Source organism: Oncorhynchus nerka, linkage group LG10, assembly GCF_034236695.1.
Source record: "Oncorhynchus nerka isolate Pitt River linkage group LG10, Oner_Uvic_2.0, whole genome shotgun sequence".
Taxonomy (NCBI): domain Eukaryota; kingdom Metazoa; phylum Chordata; class Actinopteri; order Salmoniformes; family Salmonidae; genus Oncorhynchus; species Oncorhynchus nerka.
The window spans coordinates 63,192,056-63,219,998 of NC_088405.1; the positions used below are offsets into that span (position 1 = coordinate 63,192,056).

At 43.6% G+C, this 27,943-nt stretch overlaps 2 protein-coding genes across 3 annotated transcripts; one reads left to right on the forward strand and one right to left on the reverse strand.

Annotated features, from left to right (window-relative positions):
• On the forward strand, nucleotides 1–24,561 carry LOC115135789 (unconventional myosin-Ic-like). 2 transcript variants are annotated; one of them, XM_029670870.2, is made up of 31 exons: nucleotides 1–39; nucleotides 10,723–10,881; nucleotides 11,428–11,543; nucleotides 12,135–12,333; nucleotides 12,672–12,752; nucleotides 13,883–14,062; nucleotides 14,209–14,307; nucleotides 14,600–14,713; nucleotides 14,817–14,888; nucleotides 15,205–15,324; nucleotides 15,471–15,556; nucleotides 15,926–16,031; nucleotides 16,123–16,203; nucleotides 16,345–16,436; nucleotides 16,586–16,680; nucleotides 18,211–18,257; nucleotides 18,439–18,519; nucleotides 18,804–18,909; nucleotides 18,994–19,111; nucleotides 20,553–20,666; nucleotides 20,796–20,872; nucleotides 21,105–21,173; nucleotides 21,366–21,610; nucleotides 21,768–21,851; nucleotides 22,052–22,145; nucleotides 22,415–22,470; nucleotides 22,754–22,889; nucleotides 23,089–23,159; nucleotides 23,272–23,369; nucleotides 23,625–23,724; nucleotides 23,960–24,561. In XM_029670870.2, the coding sequence occupies exons 1-31, from the start codon at nucleotides 16–18 to the stop codon at nucleotides 23,984–23,986; spliced, it is 3,147 nt and encodes a 1,048-aa protein (XP_029526730.1). In that variant the 5' UTR covers nucleotides 1–15; the 3' UTR covers nucleotides 23,987–24,561. The 2 variants fall into 2 exon arrangements, with proteins under 2 accessions (XP_029526730.1, XP_029526731.1); XM_029670871.2 differs by lacking the exon at nucleotides 1–39 and adding an exon at nucleotides 4,045–4,678.
• On the reverse strand, nucleotides 24,232–27,835 carry LOC115135791 (uncharacterized). The gene is made up of 4 exons (XM_029670874.2): nucleotides 26,350–27,835; nucleotides 26,118–26,219; nucleotides 25,794–26,003; nucleotides 24,232–25,623 (listed from the first exon to the last, which is right to left on the reverse strand). The coding sequence occupies exons 1-4, from the start codon at nucleotides 26,509–26,511 to the stop codon at nucleotides 25,405–25,407; spliced, it is 693 nt and encodes a 230-aa protein (XP_029526734.1). The 5' UTR covers nucleotides 26,512–27,835; the 3' UTR covers nucleotides 24,232–25,404.
• Between the last annotated feature and the right edge of the window lie 108 nt (nucleotides 27,836–27,943).

Here is a 27,943-nt window from a genome sequence, read left to right on the forward strand (position 1 = left end):
CAGCTTGACCTCGGAATGAGCCTCCCTCCTCACTGGAAGGTGATATGTTTTCTCTTTGTGTGGTGCATGAGGGAACATTATCTGATGTATTTCTGTCAGCTGCGGAATGTCCAAACATGCATCTGTATTGCCAAGATCAAGCTCCCTGCAAAATGATCCAGTTTCTTAATAGCTTATTAAATTTGACCATGCACTTTGTTGCTTAAACTAAAGTTATTAAACTGCCGTTCAAATATACACATGTGCATACAGTCACTCAGTTGCTTGTTTACTGTAGGCCTACAGTGCATCTGTTGTTGTTGTTTTGTTTGTTGCTTGTGTTTGCATGAGCCATGTCCTATTTTTAGACATACCGCACAGTGTCTTTTTAATTTTTATTTATTTAACCTTTACTTAACTATGCAAGTCAGTTAAGACGGCATACCCCAGCCAAACCCTCCCCTAACTCGGACGATGCTGGGCCAATTGTGCCCCACCCTATGGGGACAGCCGATCACAGACGGCTGTGATACAGCCCGGGATCGAATCAGGGTCTGTAGTGATGCCTTCTGCACTGAGATGCATTGCCTTAGACAGAGTTTCTGTCTATGCACCGGTGCTCACTTCCTCCTCTCCTCTCTGCCACTTCCTGTTTTAAGGCAAACCATGGTTGTTTCCTGAAACCTCAACCTGACAATGCCTGTAGTCACTCACCTCCATCTCTACATAAGTCAGATGGAGGCACACATAGCAAGTGTTGCACTGAGTGTCTCTGGAGGACAATCCCATGGACAGGGGGAGTGAATGACACTCCAGGAAATAGGCTTTTGTAGGGAGTGGGTGAGGCGTCAGAGGAACAGCTCTATTGTTTTGTCAGGGAGATGGTGCCTTAGGCTGAGTGGAGGTAAAGAGGGGGGTTAAAGGGAGAGGGAGCAGATGGGGGCTGTAGGAATCCAACACAGATGGACAGCGAGCAGTAGAAGGTGTGTGATACTGTAGACTCATATACTAGACAGAGCCACAGACATAGAAGCAAAATTATATTTTTTTGTTGTTTACACAACCTCACAATGACCTCCTTTCTAAAGCACCTATAACCTTTTTTCTGGACAAAGCACTTCTCTCACAGAACACTGTTTGAGCGTAAATGCTGTATAATACATTAACAAACTGGGTGAAGGGGAGTAGGAGTGACAGAATAAAGGCTGAGAGAAAGGGAAAGATGTCTAGCAAGAGTTGGAATGTAGAGATAAAGATGAGCTTACTGCTCTATGCCAGGGATTATACCTGATACTCATTAGTCTACCTCTTTTACGCTGTCACCACTCACCACACATGCATTGTGTGTGTGTGTACTTGTGTTTGTGTCACTGATGTAGCACTGACGTCCGTCTGGTCTTCCTATTAATATTTTATGTATAAAGTGTGTGTTTGTGTGTGTGTGTGTGTGTGTGTGTGTGTGTGTGTGTGTGTGTGTGTGTGTGTGTGTGTGTGTGTGTGTGTGTGTGTGTGTGTGTGTGTGTGTGTGTGTGTGTGTGTGTGAGAGAGAGAGAGAGAATGGCATCCAGTGGGATAATCCCCTCTGGCCTTGCTCAGTCTTCCCCGCCCCAAATTATCATTATCATTCCTCCATGGTTCAGCATGAAAACACAATGAGGGGAAAGAGCATGTCCTGCTGTTGTAGTGTAACAGACTATAGGCCTAAAGCCTATCAATGCTGTTTCATGTAGCTTTTATCAACATGTGTATTTGTTGGATATAGAGGCTACAGTATCATGCACAATGTGGCTGTTTTTGAGTTGGTCATGTGTCATCTGTCATTTCACGAGTTACAGTCAGGCGGTTGGCGGACTATGCTACTGAACATAAAGATCATGAAGTTATTTAGGCACTAGTCTGTTATGTTAAATAGTGTTTAAAAGCATTGTTGTTTATTGTTATTGCGTGAAAAAGGGGTGGAGAGATATCATGCAATGTGGGTCCCTTAGGATGGGGTGGAGAGATATGTCTCACAATTCTGCACACCACCCTTAAGTGACTCTGTTCAGAGGGGAACAGAGAGAGAGAGAGGCTCCATCTGGAATACATTATTCAAATTCCACAAGGCTGGATATCTCATGATGTTGGCAAGAGAGAGAGGGAAGTTGGGGTGTGTTGGGTAGAGAGAGAGGGAAGTTGGAGGGTGTTGGGTAGAGAGAGAGAGAGAGAGGGAAGTTGGGGTGTGTTGGGTAGAGAGAGGGAGGTTGGGGTGTGTTGGGTAGAGAGAGAGGGAAGTTGGAGGGTGATGGGTAGAGAGAGAGGGAAGTTGGGGTGTGTTGGGTAGAGAGATGGAGGTTGGGGTGTGTTGGGTAGAGAGAGAGGGAAGTTGGAGGGTGTTGGGTAGAGAGAGAGAGAGGGAAGTTGGGGGGTGTTGGGTAGAGCCCGACCGATTAGGCTATATCCGTTCACTGCTGATATAGGTCTTTTACCGATATATCGTATCGAACAATAATTCCACCGATAACCAATATTCAATAAATAGAATGAATAAGGTAATCACATGCTTATCCAAACACTTTTCTAATGATGTCATTATCACAATGTAAGGAATCATCATTTGAAGCATATTTCTTGGACAATAGCTCTTTTGGATGGCAATTTATTAGGGCTGGGAATTGCCAGGGTCCTCGCGATACGATATTATTGTGATACTTAGGTGCCGATGCGGTATGTATTGCAATTCTCATGATTCTACAGTATATGTATTGTGATGGGGGAAAAATCAATACAGTTACATATTGGGATATTATGTTTGACGATATATCGTATTGTATCATATCGTTTTGAAAATATTGCAATATTATTTTTGTGCTAGTCTGCTGTACCTGCCCTAAAACTCCAGTATTTCTCCTTCATAGCTTGTTCTCCATCTTCTTTTTAAACAGGGAGTCAATTTGTTTTCAGCGGTTTTATTCCCATGGCTAATCAAAACTAGTTTTCTCATGGCTCTCTCTTGTCCATCTGCAGCAGCAATACAAATAAAGCCTTTTGTATATTAACACTCACACTAGATTCTTTTCCCTCTTACTAGCTAGCTCTGATAGCTACGTTTTTTAATGTACTTACTATGACTGTGATCTTAAAATTAATGCACTAACTGTAAATCGCTCTGGATAAGAGTTTCTGCTTAATGACTAATGACTAAAATGTAAATGTCAAAGATGGAGAACAAGCTATGAATGAAAAATACTGACAAGTTTTTCCCCCATCACTACAATTTATGAGAACAGTGTGGGAAAATGACACTTTGTTATCAGAAGATATATTGGTAAGTTTTGCTCGCCAAAAAATCGGAATCAGTATCGGACCCCAAAAAACATATCGGTTGGGCTCTAGTGTTGGGTTTTTAAATGATAGTATTAGTAACTGAAAATCATAATAGATATGGAGGCAGCAGTAGGGGGGCGCTGTCCTCAAATTGTCCCTGCTATCCGGGATCTGACATCACCCCATTGAAGTTGACATTTAAAATAGTTAAGGTTATGGTTAAGTAAGGGTTATGATTAAGGTTAGGATAAGGGTAGGGGTTAGGGTTTAGGTTAAGGACGTCCCAAGGATCCAGAATAGTACTAACCATCCTCAAACTGAAGTCAGGGGGTGAGGTCACTGTAACGTGAAAGAGACTGTCAAATAAGTGCACTGCTGCTCCACTATGTGTATACTGTACATAGGGGGTTAGTGGATATATCACTAACACACTCACAAAACGTGTGAACATATACCAGTACCCTACAAACATATTTCATATATATATAGATAGAGTGGCAGAGTAGTTGCGTAAGCCTAAGTAATGAGACATTTCTGCGCTGGTGCTGTTGTAAGAGAGTGATACATCTTGTGTTTGCAGTTTTTTTTTCCACGGACGGGAAGAGAGCCAATGAGAGGGTTAGGTATGAAATTCATCTTGTTGGTGTGACAGTTCTATCGCTATTATCGCCTATGAATCTGTTTCAGCTTGTAAGAGAAGAGAAGAAGGAGGGAGGGATAGAATGCACTCGGGCCACGTCATGTGATTTTTGTTTGTATCATTTTTTATAGAGTTTCAGAACGGTTACATGTTTCTTAACGTCCCATGGGCTGTTAGCAGATTTTTCCAAACCTTTTGAACTCTCTTTTCTTTGGCCCGGCTCAGCCTGCATACTTTCCCTCGTCTTTTTCTCTCTCTCTCTTTTTTTGGAAGGTGCTCCGGTCCAAGTGTGTGACGTGTTAGTGGAGTTACAGCCTGTGTTTCGCAGTGGTGATTTAAGTACTTGCGGACGAATGGAGGAGAGGATGTTTACTTGACCTGTCAATGGGACTACAGGGCTGAAGTTGTAAACAAGTTGAACTGCTGGTATTTATTTAGGCTTGATGCTGTGTGCTTTGTCCTCATAGGGTGGCACAACGGACAGAGAGAACAGCGGGAGAGCGTAGTGTGAGGGTGTGTATGTGTGTTTGGAAGAGAGAAACAGACTGACAGAAACAGAGACAGCATGTAGTGTGTGTGAAGGAGAGAGTAACCGTAACCTGGATCTATTGCACATGGACAGAGGGAGGTAGATGAGCCACTAGAACACATAGGGAGTCTTCCTGATGTGGAGGGAGGACCACTGACGCCAGAGAAGACCAGAGAGGGAGATCAACAACACTAAGCTAGGCCAGGATGAGGTACCGAGGCAGGGTAAGATCCTTATCCCTTCTCTACATGCTGCTCATAACATGTCTTAGGTGTATGTGTGTGTGTGTGTGTGTGTGTGTGTGTGTGTGTGTGTGTGTGTGTGTGTGTGTGTGTGTGTGTGTGTGTGTGTGTGTGTGTGTGTGTGTGTGTGTGTGTGGCGGACATTTCGTCAGTCCCCACAAGCAAAAAAGTGGGGACATTTCATCAGTCCCCACAAGGGAAAAAGGCTATTTTAGGGTTAAGTTTAGAATAAGGGTTAGGTTGGGGCTCCCGAGTGGCGCAGCGGTCTAAGGCGCTGCATCTCAGTGCAGGCGTCACTACAGACACCCTGGTTTGAGTCCAGGCTGTATCAGAATCGGACGCGATTGGGAGTCCCATAGGGCGGCGCACAATTGGCCCAGTGTCATCCGGGTTTGGCCGGGGTAGGCCGTCATTGTAAATAAGAATTTGTTCTTAACTGACTTGCCTAGTTAAATAAAATAAAACAAAACTATTAAATGGGCTTAAGGGTTAATGCTAGAGATCAAAACAAACTTTATTTGTCACATGCGCCGAATACAACAAGTGTAGACTTTACCGTGAAGTGCAGTTCAAGAAGAGTTAGGTTTAGGGTTAGGGAAAATAGGATTTTGAATGGGAATCATTTTTTTGGTCCCCACAAGGATTGTAAAACCAACATTTGGACTATAGTTCTCCCACCATGACTATGAGTCATTACATTGCCTGGGACTGGCACTAGCCTCTCCTGGGATATACTGTAGCTGGTGGCTGGTATTTTTCCACTCTGTCCAGTGCTAGCACATCCATGCTGGAGCGACAGCTGTGGAGCTGGTGTGTGTCCACCCATAGTAGGTATGTCTGGGGACGGAGCAGAGGGGCGCCTTATAAGGAAGAGACTGAGGGGAATCAGCCCAGCACCCCTGCCTTAAGGGGCCCAGAGCCAAGTCCTGCTGAAGCCTCCCTGCTGCCTCTCATAGATGCACCACTCACAACCCTCTTGGCTCCATAGGACTACATAACCCTCAACCCTCACCTAGTTGTTGTGTGTATGTACTGACATGTACAGTATGTGTAACTGATAGATGCACACACACACACTACATGTTAATGTTTTTAAATGTATGTCAATTGTAAAGTATTTTCTCTGTAATGTATGTGTCGGACCCCAGTAAGACTAGCTGTCGCTGTTGGCGTCGGCTAATGTGGATACTAATAAATCAAATTAAAATAGGACTACAACACCCACAAGACTCTCTACTCCATAAGACTAAAACACTCACATCCCTCACTACTACGGGTGCGTTCGTAAATTCTCGCTGGAGTGCCAGAGCGCCCTAAGAGTGTGCTCTGGGCATTCGTAAATTCAGAGCGTTGTCAGATTGTGCGTTCGTAAATTCAGACTGTTTCGCACTCTGAGCGTTCAGAGCGCGCACTGGAAGCTCTGGCCAAGGAGTAGGGTTGATCCGAGCGTTCTGACCTCACAGCGGCAGTCAAGCACCCAAATTAACTGGCTAAAGTAAGCTAACTGGCTAGCTACTTCCAGACATAAATGACAGAACAACTCACTTTGTCCTTTTTATTTGCCCTAGCAGAGCTATTTAGGCTGTTTTCATGTCATCCAGAGGGTTTGTGACTAACTGTGCTGCTGGAAACAATTTAATTACGCTTTTTTGCCAACGTTTAATGATACCGGCCATATTCAATGGGTGTTGAGCGTTCGTAAATTCATCAGTTATACAAACGCACCCTCCATAGTACAGTATTGCAGCAACAACAGCCCTCACCGCTCTATTGGACTACAACTTCCACAATCCTCACTGCTTTTCAAGACGACTCATTTCACAGCCCTCACTGCTCCATAGGATTGCAACACACAAAACTACAACACCAACGACTACAACAACTACAGTTGAAGTCAGAAGTTTACTTACACCTTAGCCAAATACATTTAAACTCAGTTTTTCACAATTCCTGACATTTAATCCTAGTAAAAATGTAATTTCGTAGGTCAGTTAGGATCACCACTTTATCTTAAGAATGTGAAATGTCAGAATAATAGTAGAGAATTATTTATTTACACTTTTATTTCTTTCATCACATTCCCAGTGGGTCAGAACTTTACATACACTCAATTAGTATTTGGTGGCATTGCCTTCAAATTGTTTAACTTGGGTCAAACGTTTCGGGTAGCCTTCCACAAGCATCCCACAATAAGTTGGGTGAATTTTGGCCCATTTCCTCCTGACAAAGCTGGTGTAAATGAGTCAGGTTTTGTAGGCCTCCTTGCTCGCACATGCTTTTTTCAGTTCTGCCCACAAATATTCTATGGGATTGAGGTCAGGGCTTTGTGATGGCCACTCCAATATCCTGACTTTGTTGTCCTTAAGCCATTTTGCCACAAATTTGGAAGTGTGCTTGGGGTCATTGTCCATTTGGAAGACCCATTTGTGACCAAGCTTTAACTTCCTGACTGATGTCTTGAGATATTGCTTCAATATATCCACATAATTTTCCTTCCTCATGTGGCCATCTATTTTGTGAAGTGCACCAGTCCCTCCTGCAGCAAAGCTCCCCCACAATATGATGCTGCCACCCCCGTGCTTCAAGGTTGGGATGGTGTTCTTCGGCTTGCAAGCCTCCCCCTTTTTCCTCCAAACATAATGATGGTCATTATGGGCAAAAAAAATGGTTTCTTTAGACCAGAGGACATTTCTCCAAAAGGTACGATCTTTGTCTTCATGTGCAGTTGCAAACCGTAGTCTGGCTTTTTTTTATGGTGGTTTTGGAGCAGTGGCTTCTTCCTTGCTGAGCGGCCTTTCAGGTTATGTCGATATAGGACTTGTTTTACTGTGGATATAGATAATTTTGTACTTGTTTCCTCCAGCATCTTCACAAGAACCTTTGCTGTTGTTCTGGGAATGATTTGCACTTTTCCCACCAAAGTATGTTCATCTCTAGGAGACAGAATGCGTCTCCTTCCTGAGCGGTGTGACGGCTGCATGGTCCCATGGTGTTTATATTTGCGTACTATTGTTTGTACAGATGAACGTGGTACCTTCAGGCGTTTGGAAATTGCTCCCAAGGATGAACCAGACTTGTGGAGGTCTACAATTTCTTTTCTGAAGTCTTGGCTGATTTCTTTTGATTTTCTCATGATGTGTTTGAAGGTAGGCCTTGAAATACATCCACAGGTACACCTCCAATTGACTCAAATGATGTCAATTGGCCTAACAGACGCTTCTAAAGCCATGACGTCATTTTCGGGACTTTTCCAACTGTTTAAACTTCTGACCCACTGGAATTGTGATACAGTGAATTATAAGTTAAATAATCTCTCTGTAAACAATTGTTGGGAAAATTACTTAACAAAACTATAGTTTGTTAACAAGAAATTTGTGGAGTCGTTAAAAAAATAGTTTTAATGACTCCAACCTAAGGGTATGTAAACTTCCGACTTCAACTCTACATCCTCACAGGTCCATCAAACTTCATTACCCACAGGGCCGATGGATACTCTACACAGAGTCTTGTGATTTTCTTATATTATATAGAACACTCATCTCTTCTAAGGGCCACAGGACCCTGTTCACGGGGCCACAGTAACTAGGCCTATACTACTTGAGAGTCCACTCACAACCCAACCTCTTAAGGATCGGACCCTTTTTTTCAGTTTTCGCCTAAAATGACGTACCCAACTCCAACTGCCTGTAGCTCAGGACCGGAAGCAAGGAAATGCATATTATTGATGCCATTTCAAAGGGAACACTTTGAAGTTTGTGGAAATGTGAAATTAATGTAGGAGAATATAACACATTTAGATCTGGTAAAAGATCATTTTTTGTCCCAACATTTTAATGCAAGAGAACATAACGTAACTATTCCAGGTTAGCCACAATTTAGATTTTGGCCACTAGATGGCAGCAGTGTATGTGCAAAGTTTTAGACTGATCCAATGAACCATTGCATTTATGTTCAAAATGTTCTATCAAGACTGCCTAAATGTGTCTAATTGGTTTATTAATACATTTTTGAGTTCATAGCTGTGCACTCTCCTCAAACAATAACATGGTATTCTTTCACTGTAATAGCTACTGTAAATTGGAAAATGTAGTTAGATTTAACAAAAATGTGAGCTTTCTGCCCATTTCAGATATTTCTATGTCCTCAGAAATGTTCTTGTTACTTCAAACCTCATGCTAATCACATTAGCCTAAGTTAGATTAACCGTCCCGTGGGGGGGGGACACCGATCCCGTAGAGGATGAGGCAGCATTTTAGCCAAACACACAAACAGCCAAACACACAAAAGACACATTCAGTGGAGATCCTTGAAGACCTGACCCTAAGCCTGACTCTAAAATACCTTCAGGAAAATCACTATACGTGCGTGTATGTGTGTGTGTGTGCGTGAGGGGATTCCTCTGTGTGTTTTACTTTCTGCAGGAAGGCCACCTGCAAGAACAATACTCTGAGGTAGAGGGGGGCTGGGTAGGAGTGCAGAGTGGAAGTGTCTCCTGGCTTTCCCCTGCTCATAGTTCTTGGCTTCACTCCACTGTTGTCCTTGTGTTGTTTCAAGGATTTTCCACCATTAAGTGTTCAGAGATAACGACCAGTTAGTGACATTAACCAACCCCTAACGACACCCCTGAGAGGACTGTGTGTTCCCAAAGCCCCTGGCCCCATTGTTCCTCTCCCAGTGTGCCTTTGTGTGTGTGTGTGTGTGTGTGTGTGTGTGTGTGTGTGTGTGTGTGTGTGTGTGTGTGTGTGTGTGTGTGTGTGTGTGTGTGTGTGTGTGTGTGTGTTGTGTTAGGGGGCTTGCTTACGCACTTCAAATGATTACACCTGATACAGTGAGTGATCAAACAGACTAGAGGGTGATTGGTTGTAGTGGAACGGTCGTGGAATGCAGGATGTAACCTAGACATTTCTGTTCTGTACTGGTGGATAATAGTAGTCGTAACTGGATAATGCACACACCAATTCACGGTAGGTATATTTTTTGTGTCTGTTCTCTTCTGATATTTTCAGATTAACATGTCGGTGAACTTCTCTGGGTATTATTTCCCTGTCTGTGCTCCGTTTGTCATCAGAATACCAGGGTTTACATGTACACACATCTTTTTAGCAGCATTGGTCAGAACCTGACTGGCGCTAAAGCCTGTATTTACTGTATATACATCCCAATACGCTATCTCACAATCACACAATAGAGGATCTTAGAGACACTGTTTATATTAAGGATTATTGAAATGGCTTCATTGTTTGATTTATGTTCTGCATGTCTGAACGTCCTGTGTGTGCTTTACTCTGGTTGATATGCTTGTTCCTGACAAGCTTCTTGTGGAGGTGTTTATTTGCAGTGCTGTGGTGTTGTCAGTAAACGCCCAATCCCAACTCGACCCTCTGCCCTACCCTCCATGACCGGGAGCCCCAAAAGGCGGTGCACAATTTGGCCAGCACCATCTGGGTTAGGGAGGGTTTAGCTGGCAGGGCTTTTCATGGCTTATCTATCTCTAATAACTCCTTGTGGCAGGCCGTGCGCCTGCAAGCTGACCTCTGTCGTCAGTCGGACGGTGGTTTCTCCGACACATTGGTTCTGCTGACTTCTGGGTTAAAGCTGCAATATGTCACCAAATCTGACAGAATTCACATAGAAATGTGAGTTATAGATATGCCATTCTCATTGAACGCAAGTCTAAGAAGTGGTAGATCTGTTCTATGTGCTTTATTTCTATGCTTCCCATGCTTAAGTCTCGTTTTTGCGTCTTTTACTTCTGGTTTTGTACACCAGCTTCAAACAGCTGAAAATACAATATTCTTGGTTATTGAAAATATATTTCACAGCGGTTTAGATGGTAAAAAGAAAAAAAATTCAGGTCTAGTTGAAGTGCATAGTGGTGGGTTTCAATTTGGATAAAAGCGTCTGCTAAATTGCATTTATTATTATTATTATTATTATATTATTTGGGATTGTATGTATGTGGGAAAGAGTGGCAGGCAATGATGTCTCCCCCTTCTATCCCCCTCCCTTTCTCTCTCTCTCTATAGGAGGTGGGAGGTGAGGGCAGAGTTCATAGAGTTATGGAGAGTACTCTGACAGCCCGGGACAGGGTGGGGGTGCAGGACTTTGTGCTGTTGGAGAACTATACTAGCGAGGCGGCCTTCATTGAGAACCTGCGTCGACGCTTTGGAGAGAAACTCATCTATGTAAAGAATCATATCATATAGGCTATATGGAAATCTTATCATAAAAATGACTCTGCATACAGATGTAGGATCTCAATTGGATCACTCTTTTGTTGCTGCGAATTTTCCTGCACAGCAGGAATGCAAACTTGTAGTGGATTCGAGGTTTAAAAAGGCTTCTAAAGTTTGTATTGTCCAATTGATTTGCCTTGTACACTACAAGAAATGTCCAATAATTATAATCCACAGAATAATTCACATTTCCTGTTGCTGCAGGATAGTTTTCTGGCTGAAATGAAGATCCTACATCTGTAGCTTTAACATAATGTTTGACTTGATTTGCGTTGTACCCTACAAAAAAATGTCCAATAATTATAATCCACAGAAAAATTCACATTTCCTGTTGCTGCATGATAATTTCCCTGCTGAAGCAATCTGTCTGGAATGAAGATCTTACATCTGTAGCTTTAACATAATGTTTGCTATTGGTCGATTTTTTTATATCAGTGTTTTTGTGGGTTTTGTATTAGAGGGGTTGGTGACTGCAGGGTCTTGTCTCCCTGTCAGACCTACATAGGGTCAGTGTTGGTATCAGTGAACCCATACAAGGACCTGGAGATCTACTCCAAGGCGCACATGGAGCGCTACCGAGGGGTCAGCTTCTACGAGATATCACCCCACATGTAAGTCACCCTCTGACCCCTGATTAGCCACAATTTAGATTTTGGCCACTAGATGGCAGCAGTGTATGTGCAAAGTTTTAGACTGATTCAATGAACCATTGCAATTCTGTTCAAAATGTTCTATCAAGACTGCCCAAATGTGCCTAATTGGTTTATTAATACATTTTCGAGTTCATAACTGTGCTCTCTCCTCAAACAATAGCATGGTATTCTTTCACTGTAATAGCTACTGTAAATTGGACAGTGTAGTTAGATTTAACAAAAATGTAAGCTTTCTGCCCATTTCAGATACTTTTATGTCCTCAGAAATGTTTTTGTTGCTTCCAATCTGCTAATCACATTAGCCTACATTAGCTTAACCATCCTGTGGGGTGGGGGACACCAATCCCATTGAGGTTAACCTTTCTCTGACCCAGCAGGACTAGAATGAGTGTGTGTATATCTGAATGTGCTCTGGAACATTACATTTACAATATGTAGTCTATGTTTACTATCAGATGGTGATCCACTGTATGTGAATACACCAGTATGAGCCCAATCACTAGCTAACATCATGTTTGTATCCCACCCCTCTGTTTCTCTGTCCTGTAGCTATGCGGTGTCAGACAACACGTACCGAGCCATGCGGACTGAGAGGAGGGACCAGTGTATCCTGATCTCTGGGGAGAGCGGAGCAGGGAAGACCGAGGCCTCTAAGAAGATCCTCCAGTACTATGCCACTACCTGCCCTGTCACTGACCACATGAGCACGATCCGGGACCGGCTGCTGCAGTCCAACCCTGTTCTTGAGGTACACACCCCGCCCACTCCCAAGGATCTCTTCAATGACATTTATAGCAGGGGTACTGAGACTGGTGCAACATTAATGAGATAAATGAATGGCCCACTACAAAATGATGTTCCTTCAAAGAAGTAACTCTATTAGTAGATGAGGGAAAGCATGTTGATCCATTGCATATTTTGAACCAATCTCTGACAAAGCCATAACAATAGATAGGTGCTGCTGTGAACATGCTATTACTGTACTGTTAATGCTTCCTCTCTCTCAGCTGTGTTTGATCTTATCTCTGTTGTTTCCCACACTAACTTCCTCTCTCTCTCCCTCTTTTCCTGGCTCTCTCTCTGCAGGCCTTTGGTAATGCCAAAACATTGCGAAACGACAATTCCAGCCGCTTTGGAAAATACATGGATGTCCAGTTTGACTTCAGGGTAAGCCTGTTTTCCCTTCCTTTAGCTCCTGGATTGAGGGATTTCCCACATATAGGTCTACCATCGCTGACACTCATGCCATACTATCTATACAGCACCCCATTCCGTCAAATCAAATGTATTTATATAGCCCTTCGTACATCAGCTGATATCTCAAAGTGCTGTACAGAAACCCAGCCTAAAACCCCAAACAGCAAGCAATGCAGGTGTAGAAGCACAGTGGCTAGGAAAAACTCCCTAGAAAGGCCAAAACCTAGGAAGAAACCTAGAGAGGAACCAGGCTATGTGGGGTGGCCAGTCCTCGTCTGGCTGTGCCGGGTGGAGATTATAACAGAACATGGCCAAGATGTTCAAATGTTCATAAATGACCAGCATGGTCCAATAATAATAAGGCAGAACAGTTGAAACTGGAGCAGCAGCACGGCCAGGTGGACTGGGGACAGCAAGGAGTCATCATGTCAGGTAGTCCTGAGGCATGGTCCTAGGGCTCAGGTCCTCCGAGAGAGAGAAAGAAAGAGAGAAAGAGAGAATTAGAGAAAGCACACTTAAATTCACACAGGACACCGAATAGGACAGGAGAAGTACTCCAGATATAACAAACTGACCCTAGCCCCCCGACACATAAACTACTGCAGCATAAATACTGGAGGCTGAGACAGGAGGGGTCAGGAGACACTGTGGCCCCATCCGAGGACACCCCCGGACAGGGCCAAACAGGAAGGATATAACCCCACCCACTTTGCCAAAGCACAGCCCCCACACCACAGAGGGATATCTTCAACCACCAACTTACCATCCTGAGACAAGGCTGAGTATAGCCCACAAAGATCTCAGCCACGGCACAACCCAAGGGGGAGGGGCGCCAACCCAGACAGGATGATCACATCAGTGACTCAACCCACTCAGGTGACGCACCCCTCCCAGGGACGGTATGAGAGAGCCCCAGTAAGCCAGTGACTCAGCCCCTGTAATAATCAATCACCTGATTGTGCGTGACTAATACATGTGACATTCATGGCATACCATACAGCATGCCTTACTATGAATCTAAAACATGATGCAGCTAAAGAAGCTCTAGTAGGACCACACTCAACAGTACATTGACTGTCCCTGTGCCTAACCTCCCCTAGGGGGCACCCATAGGAGGCCACATCCTCAACTACCTACTGGAGAAGTCTCGTGTGGTGCACCAGAACCACGGAGAGAGGAACTTCCATATCTTCTACCAGCTGCTGGAGGGAGGAGAACAAGACCAGCTCAGTAAGCTGGGCCTGGAGAGAAACGCTCAGAAATACCACTACCTGGTCAAGGTGTGTGTGTGTGTGTGTGTGTGTGTGTGTGTGTGTGTGTGTGTGTGTGTGTGTGTGTGTGTGTGTGTGTGTGTGTGTGTGTGTGTGTGTGTGTGTGTGTGTGTGTGTGTGCAGTAATTTGAACAGGGATGTCCTGTACCTCTTAGGGTTGCTGTCCCAGGGTGAGCTCCATCAATGACAAGAGTGACTGGAAAACAGTGAGGAAAGCCCTGACCATCATCGGCTTCCATGAAGAGGAGGTGGAGGTCAGAAACACTTTAGTGTACATCAGAGGAGGCTGGTGGGAGAAGCTATGGAAGAACGTGCTCATTATAATGGAATGAATGGAACAATATCAAACATATGGAAACCTCATGTTTGACTCTGTTCCAATTGTTCACACCCAGCTATTACAATGAGCCCGTTCTCCTATAGCTCCTCCCACCAGCCTCCACTGGTGTACATACTGTATGTCACTGCAAATACCCACCCAAAGTTTCACTCTGAAAACAGTGAGAATGTCATGGTTTAAATGTGTCTCTTCTCTCTCCCTGCTAGGATCTGTTGAATATAATCGCAAGTGTCCTTCATCTTGGGAACACTCAGTTTGGAGAAGGGGAGGATGGAGAAACCCAGATCACCACTGAGCCACAGCTCACATATCTGTCCAAGGTTAGAACTTCTAACATGAACTCTACCTCCTCCCACAGACTGACACATTCACTAATTCTCCATTTTAAAGGTAGATGTTGATGTTGTCCTGCTTGTTCTGCAGCTGTTGGGTGTGGATGGACCAGCACTGAGAGAGGCTCTAACTCATAAGAAACTCACTGCCAAAGGGGAAGAGGTGAGTGTGTATGGTGGGATGTTTCACTTCATACAAAACTATGCCTGAAGCCTGCTAATATAATTTTATATAATCTAATTTAATATCCCACTTACCAAGAAGTAATACAGTATGCCACTGATGTGTATGGCATGAATATTTTGATGAATTTGTTTAAAAGAGAGGATACTGATAAAGTACAGCTGAGCCCAGAAATAACACATGAAAGTATTTGATTTCAATGTGTGTGTACGTATGTGTGTGTACTGCGTACTTATGTGTGTGTACTGCGTACTTATGTGTGTGTACTGCGTACTTATGTGTGTGTATGTTCCAGATGATAGGCCCGTTGAGTTTTGAGCAGGCTGTGGCAGCCCGTGATGCCTTGGCCAAAGCGGTTTACGGCCGTGCCTTCACCTGGCTGGTGGCGAAGATCAACCAGTCTCTGGCTTTCAAGGTCTCTCACACACATCAATCATGATAGCTAGCAAAACAATTCACCAATTATTTCCTCTTAATTATTGCTCTCTCTCTCTCTCTTTGCCAGCTACCGTAATGCTGCTTGCTACCTCCAAAACTGAGTGGATTGTGTTCTATTTACAGGATGAAGTGTACAACAGCAGTAAGGGCTCATCATCAGTCATAGGACTGCTGGATATCTATGGCTTTGAGGTCTTCCAACACAATAGGTACCTGAAAACATTCTAGCTGTTAACTTACTGTGTGTGTGTGTGTGTGTGTGTGTGTGTGTGTGTGTGTGTGTGTGTGTGTGTGTGTGTGTGTGTGTGTGTGTGTGTGTGTGTGTGTGTGTGTGTGTGTGTGTGTGTGTGTGTGTGTCTGTCCGTGTGAGCCATTTGTTTGTACAGTCAACCCAATTCTGATATTATTTCCTCTAATGTTGTTCTTTTGACCAATCACATCAGATCTTTTCACATCAGATCTGATTGGTCAATCAAAGACCAATTAGTGAAACAAAGATCCGAATTAGGCTGCCTAATTAACATATTGTAGCACAGTTGTTTTGTGCCATCTTTCTAAACCTAACCATCTCCCTGTAGTTTTGAGCAGTTCTGCATCAACTACTGCAATGAGAAGCTGCAGCAGCTGTTCATCAAGCTCACCCTCAAGTCTGAGCAGGAGGAATACGAAGCAGAGGGCATCACTGTGAGTCTGTACTCAGAGAAAAATACAAAACAAGAATAGAGGTACACTAGTGATGAGGTTGTAGTTCATTAAATGCAACTGTGTATTTCAGTGGGAGCCGGTGAAGTACTTTGACAACAAGATCATCTGTGACCTGGTGGAGGAGAAACACAAAGGCTTTATCTCCATCCTGGTGAGAATGACTGGCGTTCCCTTCAGTTTAGTAGTTTATCTGACTCTCTTTAGTCTTTCTCCTCTCTCTGGTATCTCTCTCCCTCTGTCCTCTCCCTCTCTCTATTTGAATGTTAACATGTAAATGTGAAATGTGTTGTAGGATGAGGAGTGTTTGAGGCCAGGGGAGCCCAATGATATCTCCTTCCTGGAGAAGCTTGAGGACACTTTGGGAGGCCATGCCCATTTTGTCACGTGAGTCCAATCTTTCTCTTACACACACACACACACACACACACACACATGTCATATTTTGTTTGTGTATTTGCACCATTACCCCAAAATGTATTTGTGTGTATATTTGTGACTCTGTATCTAAGATATGAATTGTCTCTGTCTGTCAGTCACAAATTGGCGAATGGGAAGACACGCAAGGCGGTGGGCAGGGAGGAGTTCAGACTGATTCATTATGCTGGAGAGGTCAACTACACTGTCAATGGTGAGCTAGCTAATCAATCAGTCAATAGTAGAACTGCTGGTTCCGTGTCAGAGGAACCAGTTCCGGTGGCATGCATTGAAACGCATCGCCTTATTGTGGCTTTCTTTTGCAAATGACTATAAATTTACTGACTTATTTCCTAAAACTTGTCAATACTAAACATCATATAAAGGTGTGGGACATTCATTGTGTGACCAGAAATAACTAACAGGTCTATTTCACTTCAGCAACTAGAATATGTCCATCCACAATTCAACTGTGGGAACATGGCGCTTTTCAACACCAGACTACAGAAAGAGCTGGCCGCTACTATACGAGAGATTGTTTGTGTGGAAATTACCTCTGCCCTCGACTTACAATTAAAACCAGTAAATGAATCCTTGGCAGTGCTCACTGCTGAAGTGGAGACCTTTTCAACTAAAGTGAAAAGTCTGGAGAAGACAGCCAATGCGACAGAGGTACGACTCATGACCTGCAAAAAGAGCGAGCTAAGTTGGAATGGATAATCAAACTCTTAAAAGAGAAAACGGAATCCCTCAAAAATGTACGGGTCACTGGACTTGTAACTGATGTGGAAGCGGGCAACTTTCTTAATGAGCAGTCTTTCTATGAAGTGTTTGGGTAGGAGAAGCTGGGTCCCATGCCGCTGATAAACATTGCGCACGCACTGATAAACATTTCGCACGCACTGAACATTCACAAAGGTTCATTTGGAAGGGATGTGAATACAGCACTAATTTTCCTTTTATGAAAAAGGTACGGACTCCACTCAGTGTGCTCAATATCGCCCTCTAGCTTTGATAAACTATTTTCCAAAAATTCTGTCGTCCTGTTTCAAAACTTCCTTACCCAAATTGGTACATCCAGACAAAAGCCAGTTTGTTAAAAAACAAGATAACCTACATGCTTCATCAGAAACCAAATGCAGTTCTATCTCTCAACGCAAAAAAATAGACTAGAATGGTCATAACTTTGTTCGGTTTTGGAGCATATGGGACTTGGCTCCAATTTCATTCGATTAAAATACTATATGCCAATTCCTCAGCCACAGCGATAACAGGCTATACCTGCTCTGTTCAGAATATGTAGAAGTAGCAAGGAAGGTGACCCCATCTAACCTCTGCTATTTCTATTAACTGGAGTGGGAGACATGGTTTTCCGGGTGAGGAGGCAATATGTGGTTGGTGGATGGGGACTGAGGGGGGGAATGGGTTGGGAGGGGGAGACCTTTTTGTTTATTTTCCTTGCAGACAAAATTTTACCAAACTGTTGATACTGTTCTTTATCTTATATTAATTTCTGATGTGTTTTTTTCTTCTTTCGAATGTCATGATAACTGAATATATGAATATATCTGAATGAATATGAGTTTGAATGCTATACCTGTACCTGTAAACCCCCCTTCTGAAAAAATGACAAACTAAATAAAAAGTTGGTCACAGAAATATTTGGAGTATAACTGCAATAAATAATTGACTGATTTCAACCACACACTCTCTCTGTATTGTTTTATGTTCCTCTGCATCACAGGGTTTCTGGACAAAAACACCGACCTGCTCTACAGAAACCTGAAAGAGGTGAGGCTGGAGTAACAATAGAGAAATGAGAACACAGACCACACTCACCACACTCATGAACTCTCTCAGAACTCCTTCACACTGTTTATGTGTGTACACTACAGTAGGTATATGCAGTATAGTGTCCATAGGTGTGGTGTGGTGTGTTTATATGGTTCTGTGTTGTGCTTTCTCTGTTCAGGTCATATGCCAGTCAGATAACCAAATCCTGAGTCAGTGCTTCCACAGAGAGGAGGTGACGACCCAAAAACGCCCAGAGACGGTGAGATACACGCACACAGACATACACAGACAGATATACACTCACAGCCGACTAAACTCAACTCCATGATTTACATTGGAGTTGAGCAGCGACTAGTGTGGGCGGACTGGATTTCAGCACCCAAATAATTGTTTTACACAACAAAAGAATAGCACACATTTACACAGGACAATGTCATGTGTAAATGCAGGCTTGTCTTTGGGTGCTGAAAGTTGAGTTTAGTCAGCTAACACCCACACAAATACACACAGTTTGATATCGCACCTCACTGCTGCCCTCTGCAGGCTGCCACTCAGTTTAAGAACAGCCTGGCCAAACTGATAGAGATCCTGATGTCTAAGGAGCCATCCTATGTGCGCTGTATCAAACCCAACGATGCCAAGCAGTCAGGTAATCGTACACAGTAAAATCAGTCAATCAATCAGTCAATCAGTCAATCAATCAATCAGACAATGTAATATTCTTTCTCAACAGGGAGGTTTGATGAGGCTCTGGTCAGACACCAGGTCAAATATCTGGGTCTGATGGAGAACCTGAGAGTCAGGAGAGCTGGCTTTGCCTACCGCCGGCGCTACGAAGCCTTCCTACAGAGGTATGTTTGTTTGTATACAGTGCATTCTGAATGTATTTAGACCCCTTTTTCCACATTTTGTTACGTTTCAGCCTCCTGAATATAAAAAATCCTCATCAATTTACACACAGTACCCCATAATGATTAAGCAAAAACATTATATTAGACATTTTAGCAAATTTATATAAAAAAAATAACTGAAATATCACATTTACATAAGTATTCAGACCCTTTACTCAGTACTTTGTTGAAGCACCTTTGGCAGCGATTACAGCCTTGATTGAGTCTTCTTGGGTATGATGCTACAAGCTTGATATTTGGGGAGTTCCTCTCATGCTCTGTCAGGTTGGATGGGGAGCGTCGCTGCACAGCTATTTTCAGGTCTCTCCAGAGATGTTCAATTGGGTTCAAGTCCCGGCTCTGGCTGGGCCACTCAAGGACATTCAGAGACTTGTTCCGAAGCCACTCATGCATTGTCTTGGCTGTGTGCTTAGGGTCGTTGTCCTGTTGGAACGGCCCCAGTCTGAGGTCCTGAGCACTCTGGAGCAGGTTTTCATCAAGGATCTCTCTGTACTTTGCTTTGTTCATCTTTCCCTTGATCTTGACTAGTCTCCCAGTCCTTGCTGCTGAAAAACATCCCAACAGCATGATGATGCTGCCACCATGTTGCTTCACCATAATGATGGTGCCAGGTTTCCTCCAGACGTGATGCTTGGCATTCAGGCCAAAGAGTTAAATCTTGGTTTCATCAGACCAGAGAATCTTGGTTGGCCACCTCCCTGACCAAGGCACTTCTCCCCTGATTGCTCAGTTAGGCCCGAGCGGCCAGCTCTCGGAAGAGTCTTGTGGTTCTGAACTTCTTCCATTTAAGATTGATGGAGGCCACTGTGTTCTTGGGGACCTTCAATGCTGTGGAAATGTTTGGTACCCCAGATCTGTGCCTCGACACAATCCTGTCTCAGAGCTCTACGGGAATTAATTTGACCTCATGGCTTGGTTTTTTCTCTGACATGCACTGTCAACTGTGGGACCTTATATGGACAGATGTGTGCCTTTCCAAATCATGCCCAATAAATTGAATTTACTCCAATCAAGTCGTAGAAACATCTCAAGGATGATCAATGGAAACAGGATGCGCCTGAGCTCAATTTCGAGTCTCATGGCAAAAGGCCTCAATACTTATGTAAATACGTTTTTTAAATGTTTTTATGGTTTTATAAATTTGCAAAAATGTCTAAAATGTCTAAAAAACTGTTTTCGCTTTGTCATTATGGGGTATTGTGTGTAGCTTGATGAGGAAAATAGTTTTTTAAATCAATTTTAGAATAAGGCTGTAACGTAACAAAATGTGGAAAAAGGGAAGGGGTCTGAATACTTTCTGAATGCACTGTATTATGTGACTATTTACACGTTTCTATAACCACAGTTTCTATATTAACCACATACATTTATTTAACCACAGGTACAAGTCTCTGTGTCCCGGGACGTGGCCTAACTGGCAGGGCAGACTGGCTGATGGAGTTGCCACTCTGGTCCAACACCTGGGCTATAAACCAGAGGAATACAAACTGGGAAAGTATGTACACACAGAGAGGGGGGGGGAGGGAGAACAGAAAGTAAGGGGACTTCCATTTGCCTTAGTCATGTTATGAGGAGAAACATGAGACGGTATGTTGTTGATGTGTAATTCCCTATATCTTTGCAGGACCAAGATCTTCATCCGTTTCCCAAAGACTCTGTTCACCACTGAAGATGCCTTGGAGGCCAGGAGGCCCGCCATCGGTAAGACTATACAGCAGGGAGGACGATGACAAGGCTGTTTAGTTTGGGGGGAATTAATGTATTGAAGAAAATAACATGATTAACAGCAGAGCAGCAGTAGAAAACAGTGAACTGCCATTGGCAGAAGTATGAGGATGTATAATACACTAAGCAAATGTAATAAGGATGTAATTGATATAGTCTGTTCTGTGGTCCACCATCTTGTCTCCTCTGTTCCTGTGCTCTGTTCTAGCTCTCACACTACAGACCTCATGGAGGGGCTACAGAGAGAGGGCCAAGTACCACCGCATCAGAAACGCAGGTGAGGGATCAAACAGCTCACACTCTTACCTGCTTCTCAGTTACTGCTTCCTCAAGCAATTACTCTGCAGCTACTTTCTGTTGAATGAAGTAAGGCAGAGAATATGATTTAGTTTGTTCTTCTGAGCTCTGCACAGTTGTAGCTTGTTGGGGTGTTTCTGGGATATGACTGATTTGTTTTCTCTCTGTATAGTGCTAGTGATCCAGTCTGCCTGGAGAGGGATGAAATCCCGCCGTAAGGCAAGGCGCCGCAGACACGCTGCTGAAATCATACGCAAGTTCATCAAGGGCTTCATCTACCGCCACTATGAGCGCTGTCCAGAGAATGAGTACTTCCTGGACCATCAGCGTTTCTCTTTCCTGATGACGCTGGTTAGGAACCCGCCCAAGAGTGTCCTGGACAAGAGCTGGCCCGTCCCCCCACCTAGCCTCACTGAGGTACTGCAGCCCCACAGTACACACACACACACACACACACACACACACTGAAGGAAATGTAGCATAAGCTAAGGTGTGATGGTGCAATCAATGCGTCTGACTGTTGTACATACAACGTGTCAATGTTTTATTTGTATCTGTCCCTATGTCTGTGTAGGCGTCAGAGCACCTGTGCAGGCTGTGTATGCAGAACATGATGCGGGCCTACTGCAGGAGGATCCAGCCAGAGTGGAAGAAACAGGTAGGCTTCTCTACTGTCTGTTACTGTCACTCACCTGACAGGAACACATAGAAAGGTTATTTCTGTCCACTTTCTATTCATTTTATTCTCTCTTACACACACACACTCTCCCTCTCTGTCTCCCTACTCCATTCCTCCTCCCCTTTTCTCCTTCTGTCTCTTCCTCCAACTCCACATGTATTTCTTCTGTGTCTCTATAGATGGAGCAGAAGGTGGTAGCCAGTCAGATCTTCCAGGACCAGAAGGACAGCTATCCCCAGAGTGTCCCCAAGCTGTTTGTGGCCTCCAGACTAGGTAGGGCACACACACTCACTGACACACTTGGTACACACCTCAGGCGGCTGGTTGCACCTTAATTGGGGAGGACGGGTTCATAGTCATGGCTGCAACGGAATAAATGGAATGGTATCCAGCACATCAAACGTGTTTGATACCATTCCATTTGCTCCATTCCAGCCATTACTATGAGCCGTCCTCCCCTCAGCAGCCTCCTGTGGTACAGACTTCAAAATTTCACAGACTTGACAAACACACCACTGACAGATGCTCTTTCCTGTACACAGACAGTGAGGAGTTCAACCTCAAAGTGATACAGACTCTGGGCAATGACAAAGTGAAGGTGAGTAACATGATGTTGTAGTACTATCCCCCTGTTGTGTTTGTGTCCGTTTGGACTGGAGTCTACCATGACCCGTCTCACCTCTGTCACTCTCTTGTTGTTGGTTGAGTACTTAAATCATGCTAATTAGTTTCCTGTGTACTGTGTCTCTACAAAGTCGTATATTGCTTTGAATCTATATTGATACAGAAACGTTTGTTTTTTATGACAACCCCTCCCTCTCTCTCACTGTCACTCTTCTTTAATTTCTCTCTCCATTCCCCTCTTCTTCTGTCTGTGACAGTATGGAGTTGCGGTGACTAAGTATGATAGGAGGGGTTACAAGGCGCGGCCGCGCCAGCTGCTCCTCACCTCCTCCTTTGCTGTGCTGGTGGCTGAGGCCAAGCTGAAGCAGAGGATCGACTACGCGGCCCTGAGGAGTGAGTCTCTGCTGGGAGTCATAGGGGATTGAGGGACCGGGGGTGGTGGGCCAGGGGTGAAGGCAGGCCTGGAGCGGCGGCAGGGGGGTTGAACTTAAATGGTTAGGCCTCAGGAGTTTTTAGTAACATTGCTTATAAGGTAGTGGTCATGTGTTTGTAATGTATAACAGGGGAGTGGGTGCCATTCCTCTCTTTCCAGGCATCTCTGTGAGTTCTCTGACTGATGGGTTCATGGTTCTGCACGTGCCCAGTGAGGATAACAAGCAGAAGGTAACAGGATGACCTCATTCTGGTTATTCTATCTAGCAGTTGTCATGGTGACTTACTGCCATGGTGCCATAAAGTACAGTACCTAACCTCTGACCCCTTGTCTGCCCTGTAGAGTGATGTGGTGCTCCAGTGTGATCATGTGATCGAGGTGGTGACCAAGCTGGCCACCATGGCGGACAAGAAGAACAAGGTCAACATCAGCCAGGACAGGTGAGTCTGGCTCATAGAATTAGGAATTAGAATAGGCTCTCTATGGTCGAGCTTCTCTGATCATCTGGACACTGGATAGCTTCATTACCTTTTTCAGAGAATTTTTGCCAATCCATTCCAACTGTCATCCACTGTTTGTGCTAATGACACTCTATTTTCACAATGACTTTCTATTTTATTCCCTCCTCTCTCTCATCCCATCTCACCCCATCACTCCTTTCCTCTCTCTGATCCTCTCCTCCTGTCTGTGTGCAGTATTAAGTTTGCGGTGGCTCGGGGGAAGGAGGGGGTCATTGATTTCACCAGTGGACCAGAACTGAAGGTAGCCAAAGGCAAGAAAGGACACCTGCTGGTGGTGAGTCAGGAGACGGGAGAGGAGGAAACGTATTATTATGAGGACAGTAGGGCTTGAGGAAGGGAGGGTGAGGACTTCTAGATGGAGGACGAGATGAGCTGGGATTGTCAAATGGAAAGCAGTAGAGTATTAAAGATAGCTACCTCTTTCATCTCTATATTCTCACTGGAAGTTTTGACCAATAATCCACATTAGGGACTAACAATGGCCTCGTGTGAATTGACTTGTTTTGCAGACGGCCCCTCAACTCAACCCAAGATGACGACCTCGCTGTAATCCACAGAGAACCAATCATTCCACAGGATGATTTCCTGCTTTAGCCAATCAGATTATAGCCACACAGAAGTTATTTTTCTCCATTAAATGTGAGACCACAGCCATACACTGCCTACTACAAGATCATTATGTTCTCCGTTAGCACAATTGAACTTATAAATCTTAATTTAGATAGTTATTGATTTAAAATGACATATTATCATATATAAATGGGTTCAGAGGTTTTGCCCGGAATTCATAATACTGTTTATTAACAAAACTCGTATTAAATGAAACAACACATTTTCAATCTTATGCTTCATCTTTATTTTGTAGTCCTTTACAATATATTTGCTCTTGTATGTAAAAAAAATAAAAAATATATTTAGATTTCCATAATAACAAAAATAAACACAATTTTACAAATAAATAAGTAATAAATAAGTAAATAAATAGGCAAAAAGGCATCTTTGGAAAGTACAGTGAAGTGAGGACTGTTGAGAAAGGGGATGTTGGGTAGTGTTTCTCAACACTCTTCCAGCTCTCAGCTGTTAGAGTCAGCGAGAGAGAGAGAGAGAGAGAGAAAGAAAAGAAGGAAACTCCGGGAGAAACCCAGAGTAGAGTAAGACATACAGTAACACTATGCGTAAACTTGGTTTCCGTCTAACAAAGTCAACCGAGCATCTCACAACAATGAGAAATCATGATCTTAGGGAATAATATAAATTATAAACCAGGTAGTTTGGCTCCTGGATGCTGATTGGCAGAAAAGCCGTAGCATATCAGACAATATACCATGGGTATGACGCAAAACTACTTGTTTTCTGTTATAATTACGTTGGTAACCAGTTTATAATAGCAATAAGGCACCTCTGGGGTTTGTGGTATATGGGCAATATACCACAGCTAAGGGCTGTATCCAGGCACTCTGGGATGCATCATGCCTAAGAACAGCCCTTATCCTTGGTATATAGGGCCATATACCACACCCCCTCAGGCCTTATTGATTAATTGAACCCTATCATTAATGCAGTTGAAATAACAACAGCAGGTATTGACATCACTTGGCAATATTGAGTCACAGTACTGTATTTCTGTCATAGTAATACTGAATGAAATATATCATTATTATCAACTTATAATAACGCTGATTATTATCATCATAATGAATAATACTAATATCATTATTATTGGTGTTATTAGCTGCCTTGTTACTTCTGAAATAAACTGTGTGCATTGACTACATAAAATACTGTTGTGTTATAATTCATAATACTACAATTTGTAAATTCTCACATCCAACATTGTCCCTAGTCCACAAAATAAGTTAAAAGCCACTCTAACCACAACCCGTCACAGGCTTGTGCAGTACTAGTTTGCATTATGAATATGAATCCATGCATACCATGTCTATCTGCCCCTGGGCTAGGTACCTGGAGGACCTCTGTGTTTGGTCTTCAGGAGGATGAAGTCTCTGGCCAGCTTGGTGAGGTAGCGCTCCAGGTCCCTGAGGATGACGTAGCCCTCCAGGCGGCTGGTCCACAGGGACTTTGATGGGGCCTGGTGGCTGGAGGGAGTGCTCACTGCACGGGTCAGGGCAGGGGGAGAGGTGGGGCTTACATTGGAGCTGTTCACACATCTCAACTGTAAAGACCACAGAGAGGTTTATCAGACTGAGCTCATAACATTTCTCCACAGTGTATATACAGTAGCTACTGAGTAGCCATAGTGGGTAGCTACATGAACACCTAATATAGTGCGCAGAGAGAATAAGTATACACTTCGTTCATGTATATGGCGCACATTGTCTGTACCTGAAAGTTGACTTTTGTCATGAGATCCCGCAGGTCTGTCAGAATGTGCTGTATTCCCTCAGGTATGCTGGGTTTTGGCTTGCCCCTGCTCCCCATCCTGTGGGCTGCCCCCTGTCCAACCTCCTCCCTCTCTATCTCCCTTCTCTTCATGTCCAGGTGAGCCCAGAAGGTGTGCAGGTCTCGAGAGGCAGCACTCAGACGCTCCCAGTCCTGTACAGGCCAGATCATAACATTATTCACAATATCACAATCTCCTATTCCATAGTAACTTTTTAAAGCATTAAACCACAGCAGGTTAACAGGTGGTACAGGTCACACACAAACCTTCATCTGAAGCCAGTGGTAGAAGTCTGTGGAGAGGGAGGGTAGGGTCTGCCACTCCAGACTTCTGTCCTCAAACTGCTTGTTATCCAACTGCTCCTCCTTCTGGCAAGACAAATGAAGGTACATTATGATAACAGCCTGTAGCAGGGGAGGATAGCTGTTGTCTCTGGGCACATAGAAGCTCTAGCAGACTAGCCACCAGTAATAGAGGCTAGCAGAGGAGTCAACTCACATATCTCCTGAGCAGCTGCTGTACCCGAGTGTGGGTGCATCTGATGGATTTGAGGGAGTATGAGTAGGACTTGAGTAGGCCTGGAGGGGATGCACAACATGGGTACACACAGCTCAGGGTAAGGAAAAACTGGAGAAACAGAACCTGCCACCAAACAGACATCTGGAAGAGACAGGGACAGGATGAGTGATTGCTAAATTACAAAATCATGTCAACATTTGTCAATGAATGAAAGTCGGCATGCAGAACAAATATAGCCAGCCTTATCTGAATCAATTCCCAATATATGTTGGTAACTTGTGGAACTCTCTTATATCTATTACTTAACAACCACAATACAAATGTTAGATCCATGACAATTTAGCACCAGCCTTCAATCGAAAACTGGAGAATTTACCAAGCTCCATATTCATTGCTTTCTAACCGGGGCTCTATTTAATCCATGTCGCTGAAGTTTCAGTGTGATTGAAATGTAAAGGCAATGTTCCCGCGTTAGCAGACTGCATTCACGGTAAAAGCTGCATATTTTGGCTCAATTGGAAATTGCTTTTACATTTCTATTGCATAATCTGTCATGCTTCAACTATACAGATTGACTAGAGCAGCTAGTATCATTATCTCATCACACTAACACAGACTTCTTAGTATCTAAACCAGCCCTATAGAGATAAAGGAGTTTACCACCGGCGGTCCAGCTATGGAACATCTGTACTGCTCAACACTAGCTAGAGTGAGATGGACAGAGACAGAGTAGACTTACCTTGTAGAGATAGCAATCTGTGATTGACACATCCTAGCTGCATCCTTTGATATTTATGTATGTCTTCAGTTTCTGTTGTGGTCTGGAGTTTTTCTCAGCAGCTTGTGTAGCGGTTTCAGCAAATGATTCACAAAACCTGCCCAATTGCCTAAGTGTAGAGGTTAGTTAGCACATAATTACATTTGTCATTTTTCGCTATCGTTTTGAGGTAAATAGGGCCTAATATGATGATTGTTCATTGTTGTAGAATTACTCAATGTTATCATATTTTTATCAAACTCAAACTGTTCTGTAACTTTTTACAGTGTAAATGCAATCTAGCCAAATTAGTCATTATATATGATATTCTGCTGAGTTCAGTAATGAAACTAAATGTTTATTAGACATTTAACATTTTAGTAATTCAACAGATGCTCCTATCCAGAGCGACTCAAGGACACGTGAAGAGATTTTTCACCTCGGGGATTTGAACCAGCGACGTTTTGCTTACTGGTCCAACATTCCTAACAGCTAGGCTACCTGCCCTTCATCAGTTACTGGGATTCAAAAATCTATAATCACTCCTTTATACTTTACATTTGTAGCGTGTGAAATTATTTTCTAACGGGGTTCTATCGTAGTATAAACTCAAAATTAATAGTTAACAGTTTATTTACAAATCCCTTCATACTTACAAACCCCTTTATAATAGTGTGTGTGTGTGTGTGTGTGTGTGTGTGTGTGTGTGTGTGTGTGTGTGTGTGTGTGTGTGTGTGTGTGTGTGTGTGTGTGTGTGTGTGTGTGTGTGTGTGTACTATTATACCTTAATGTATATGGATGTATGTACTATTATAC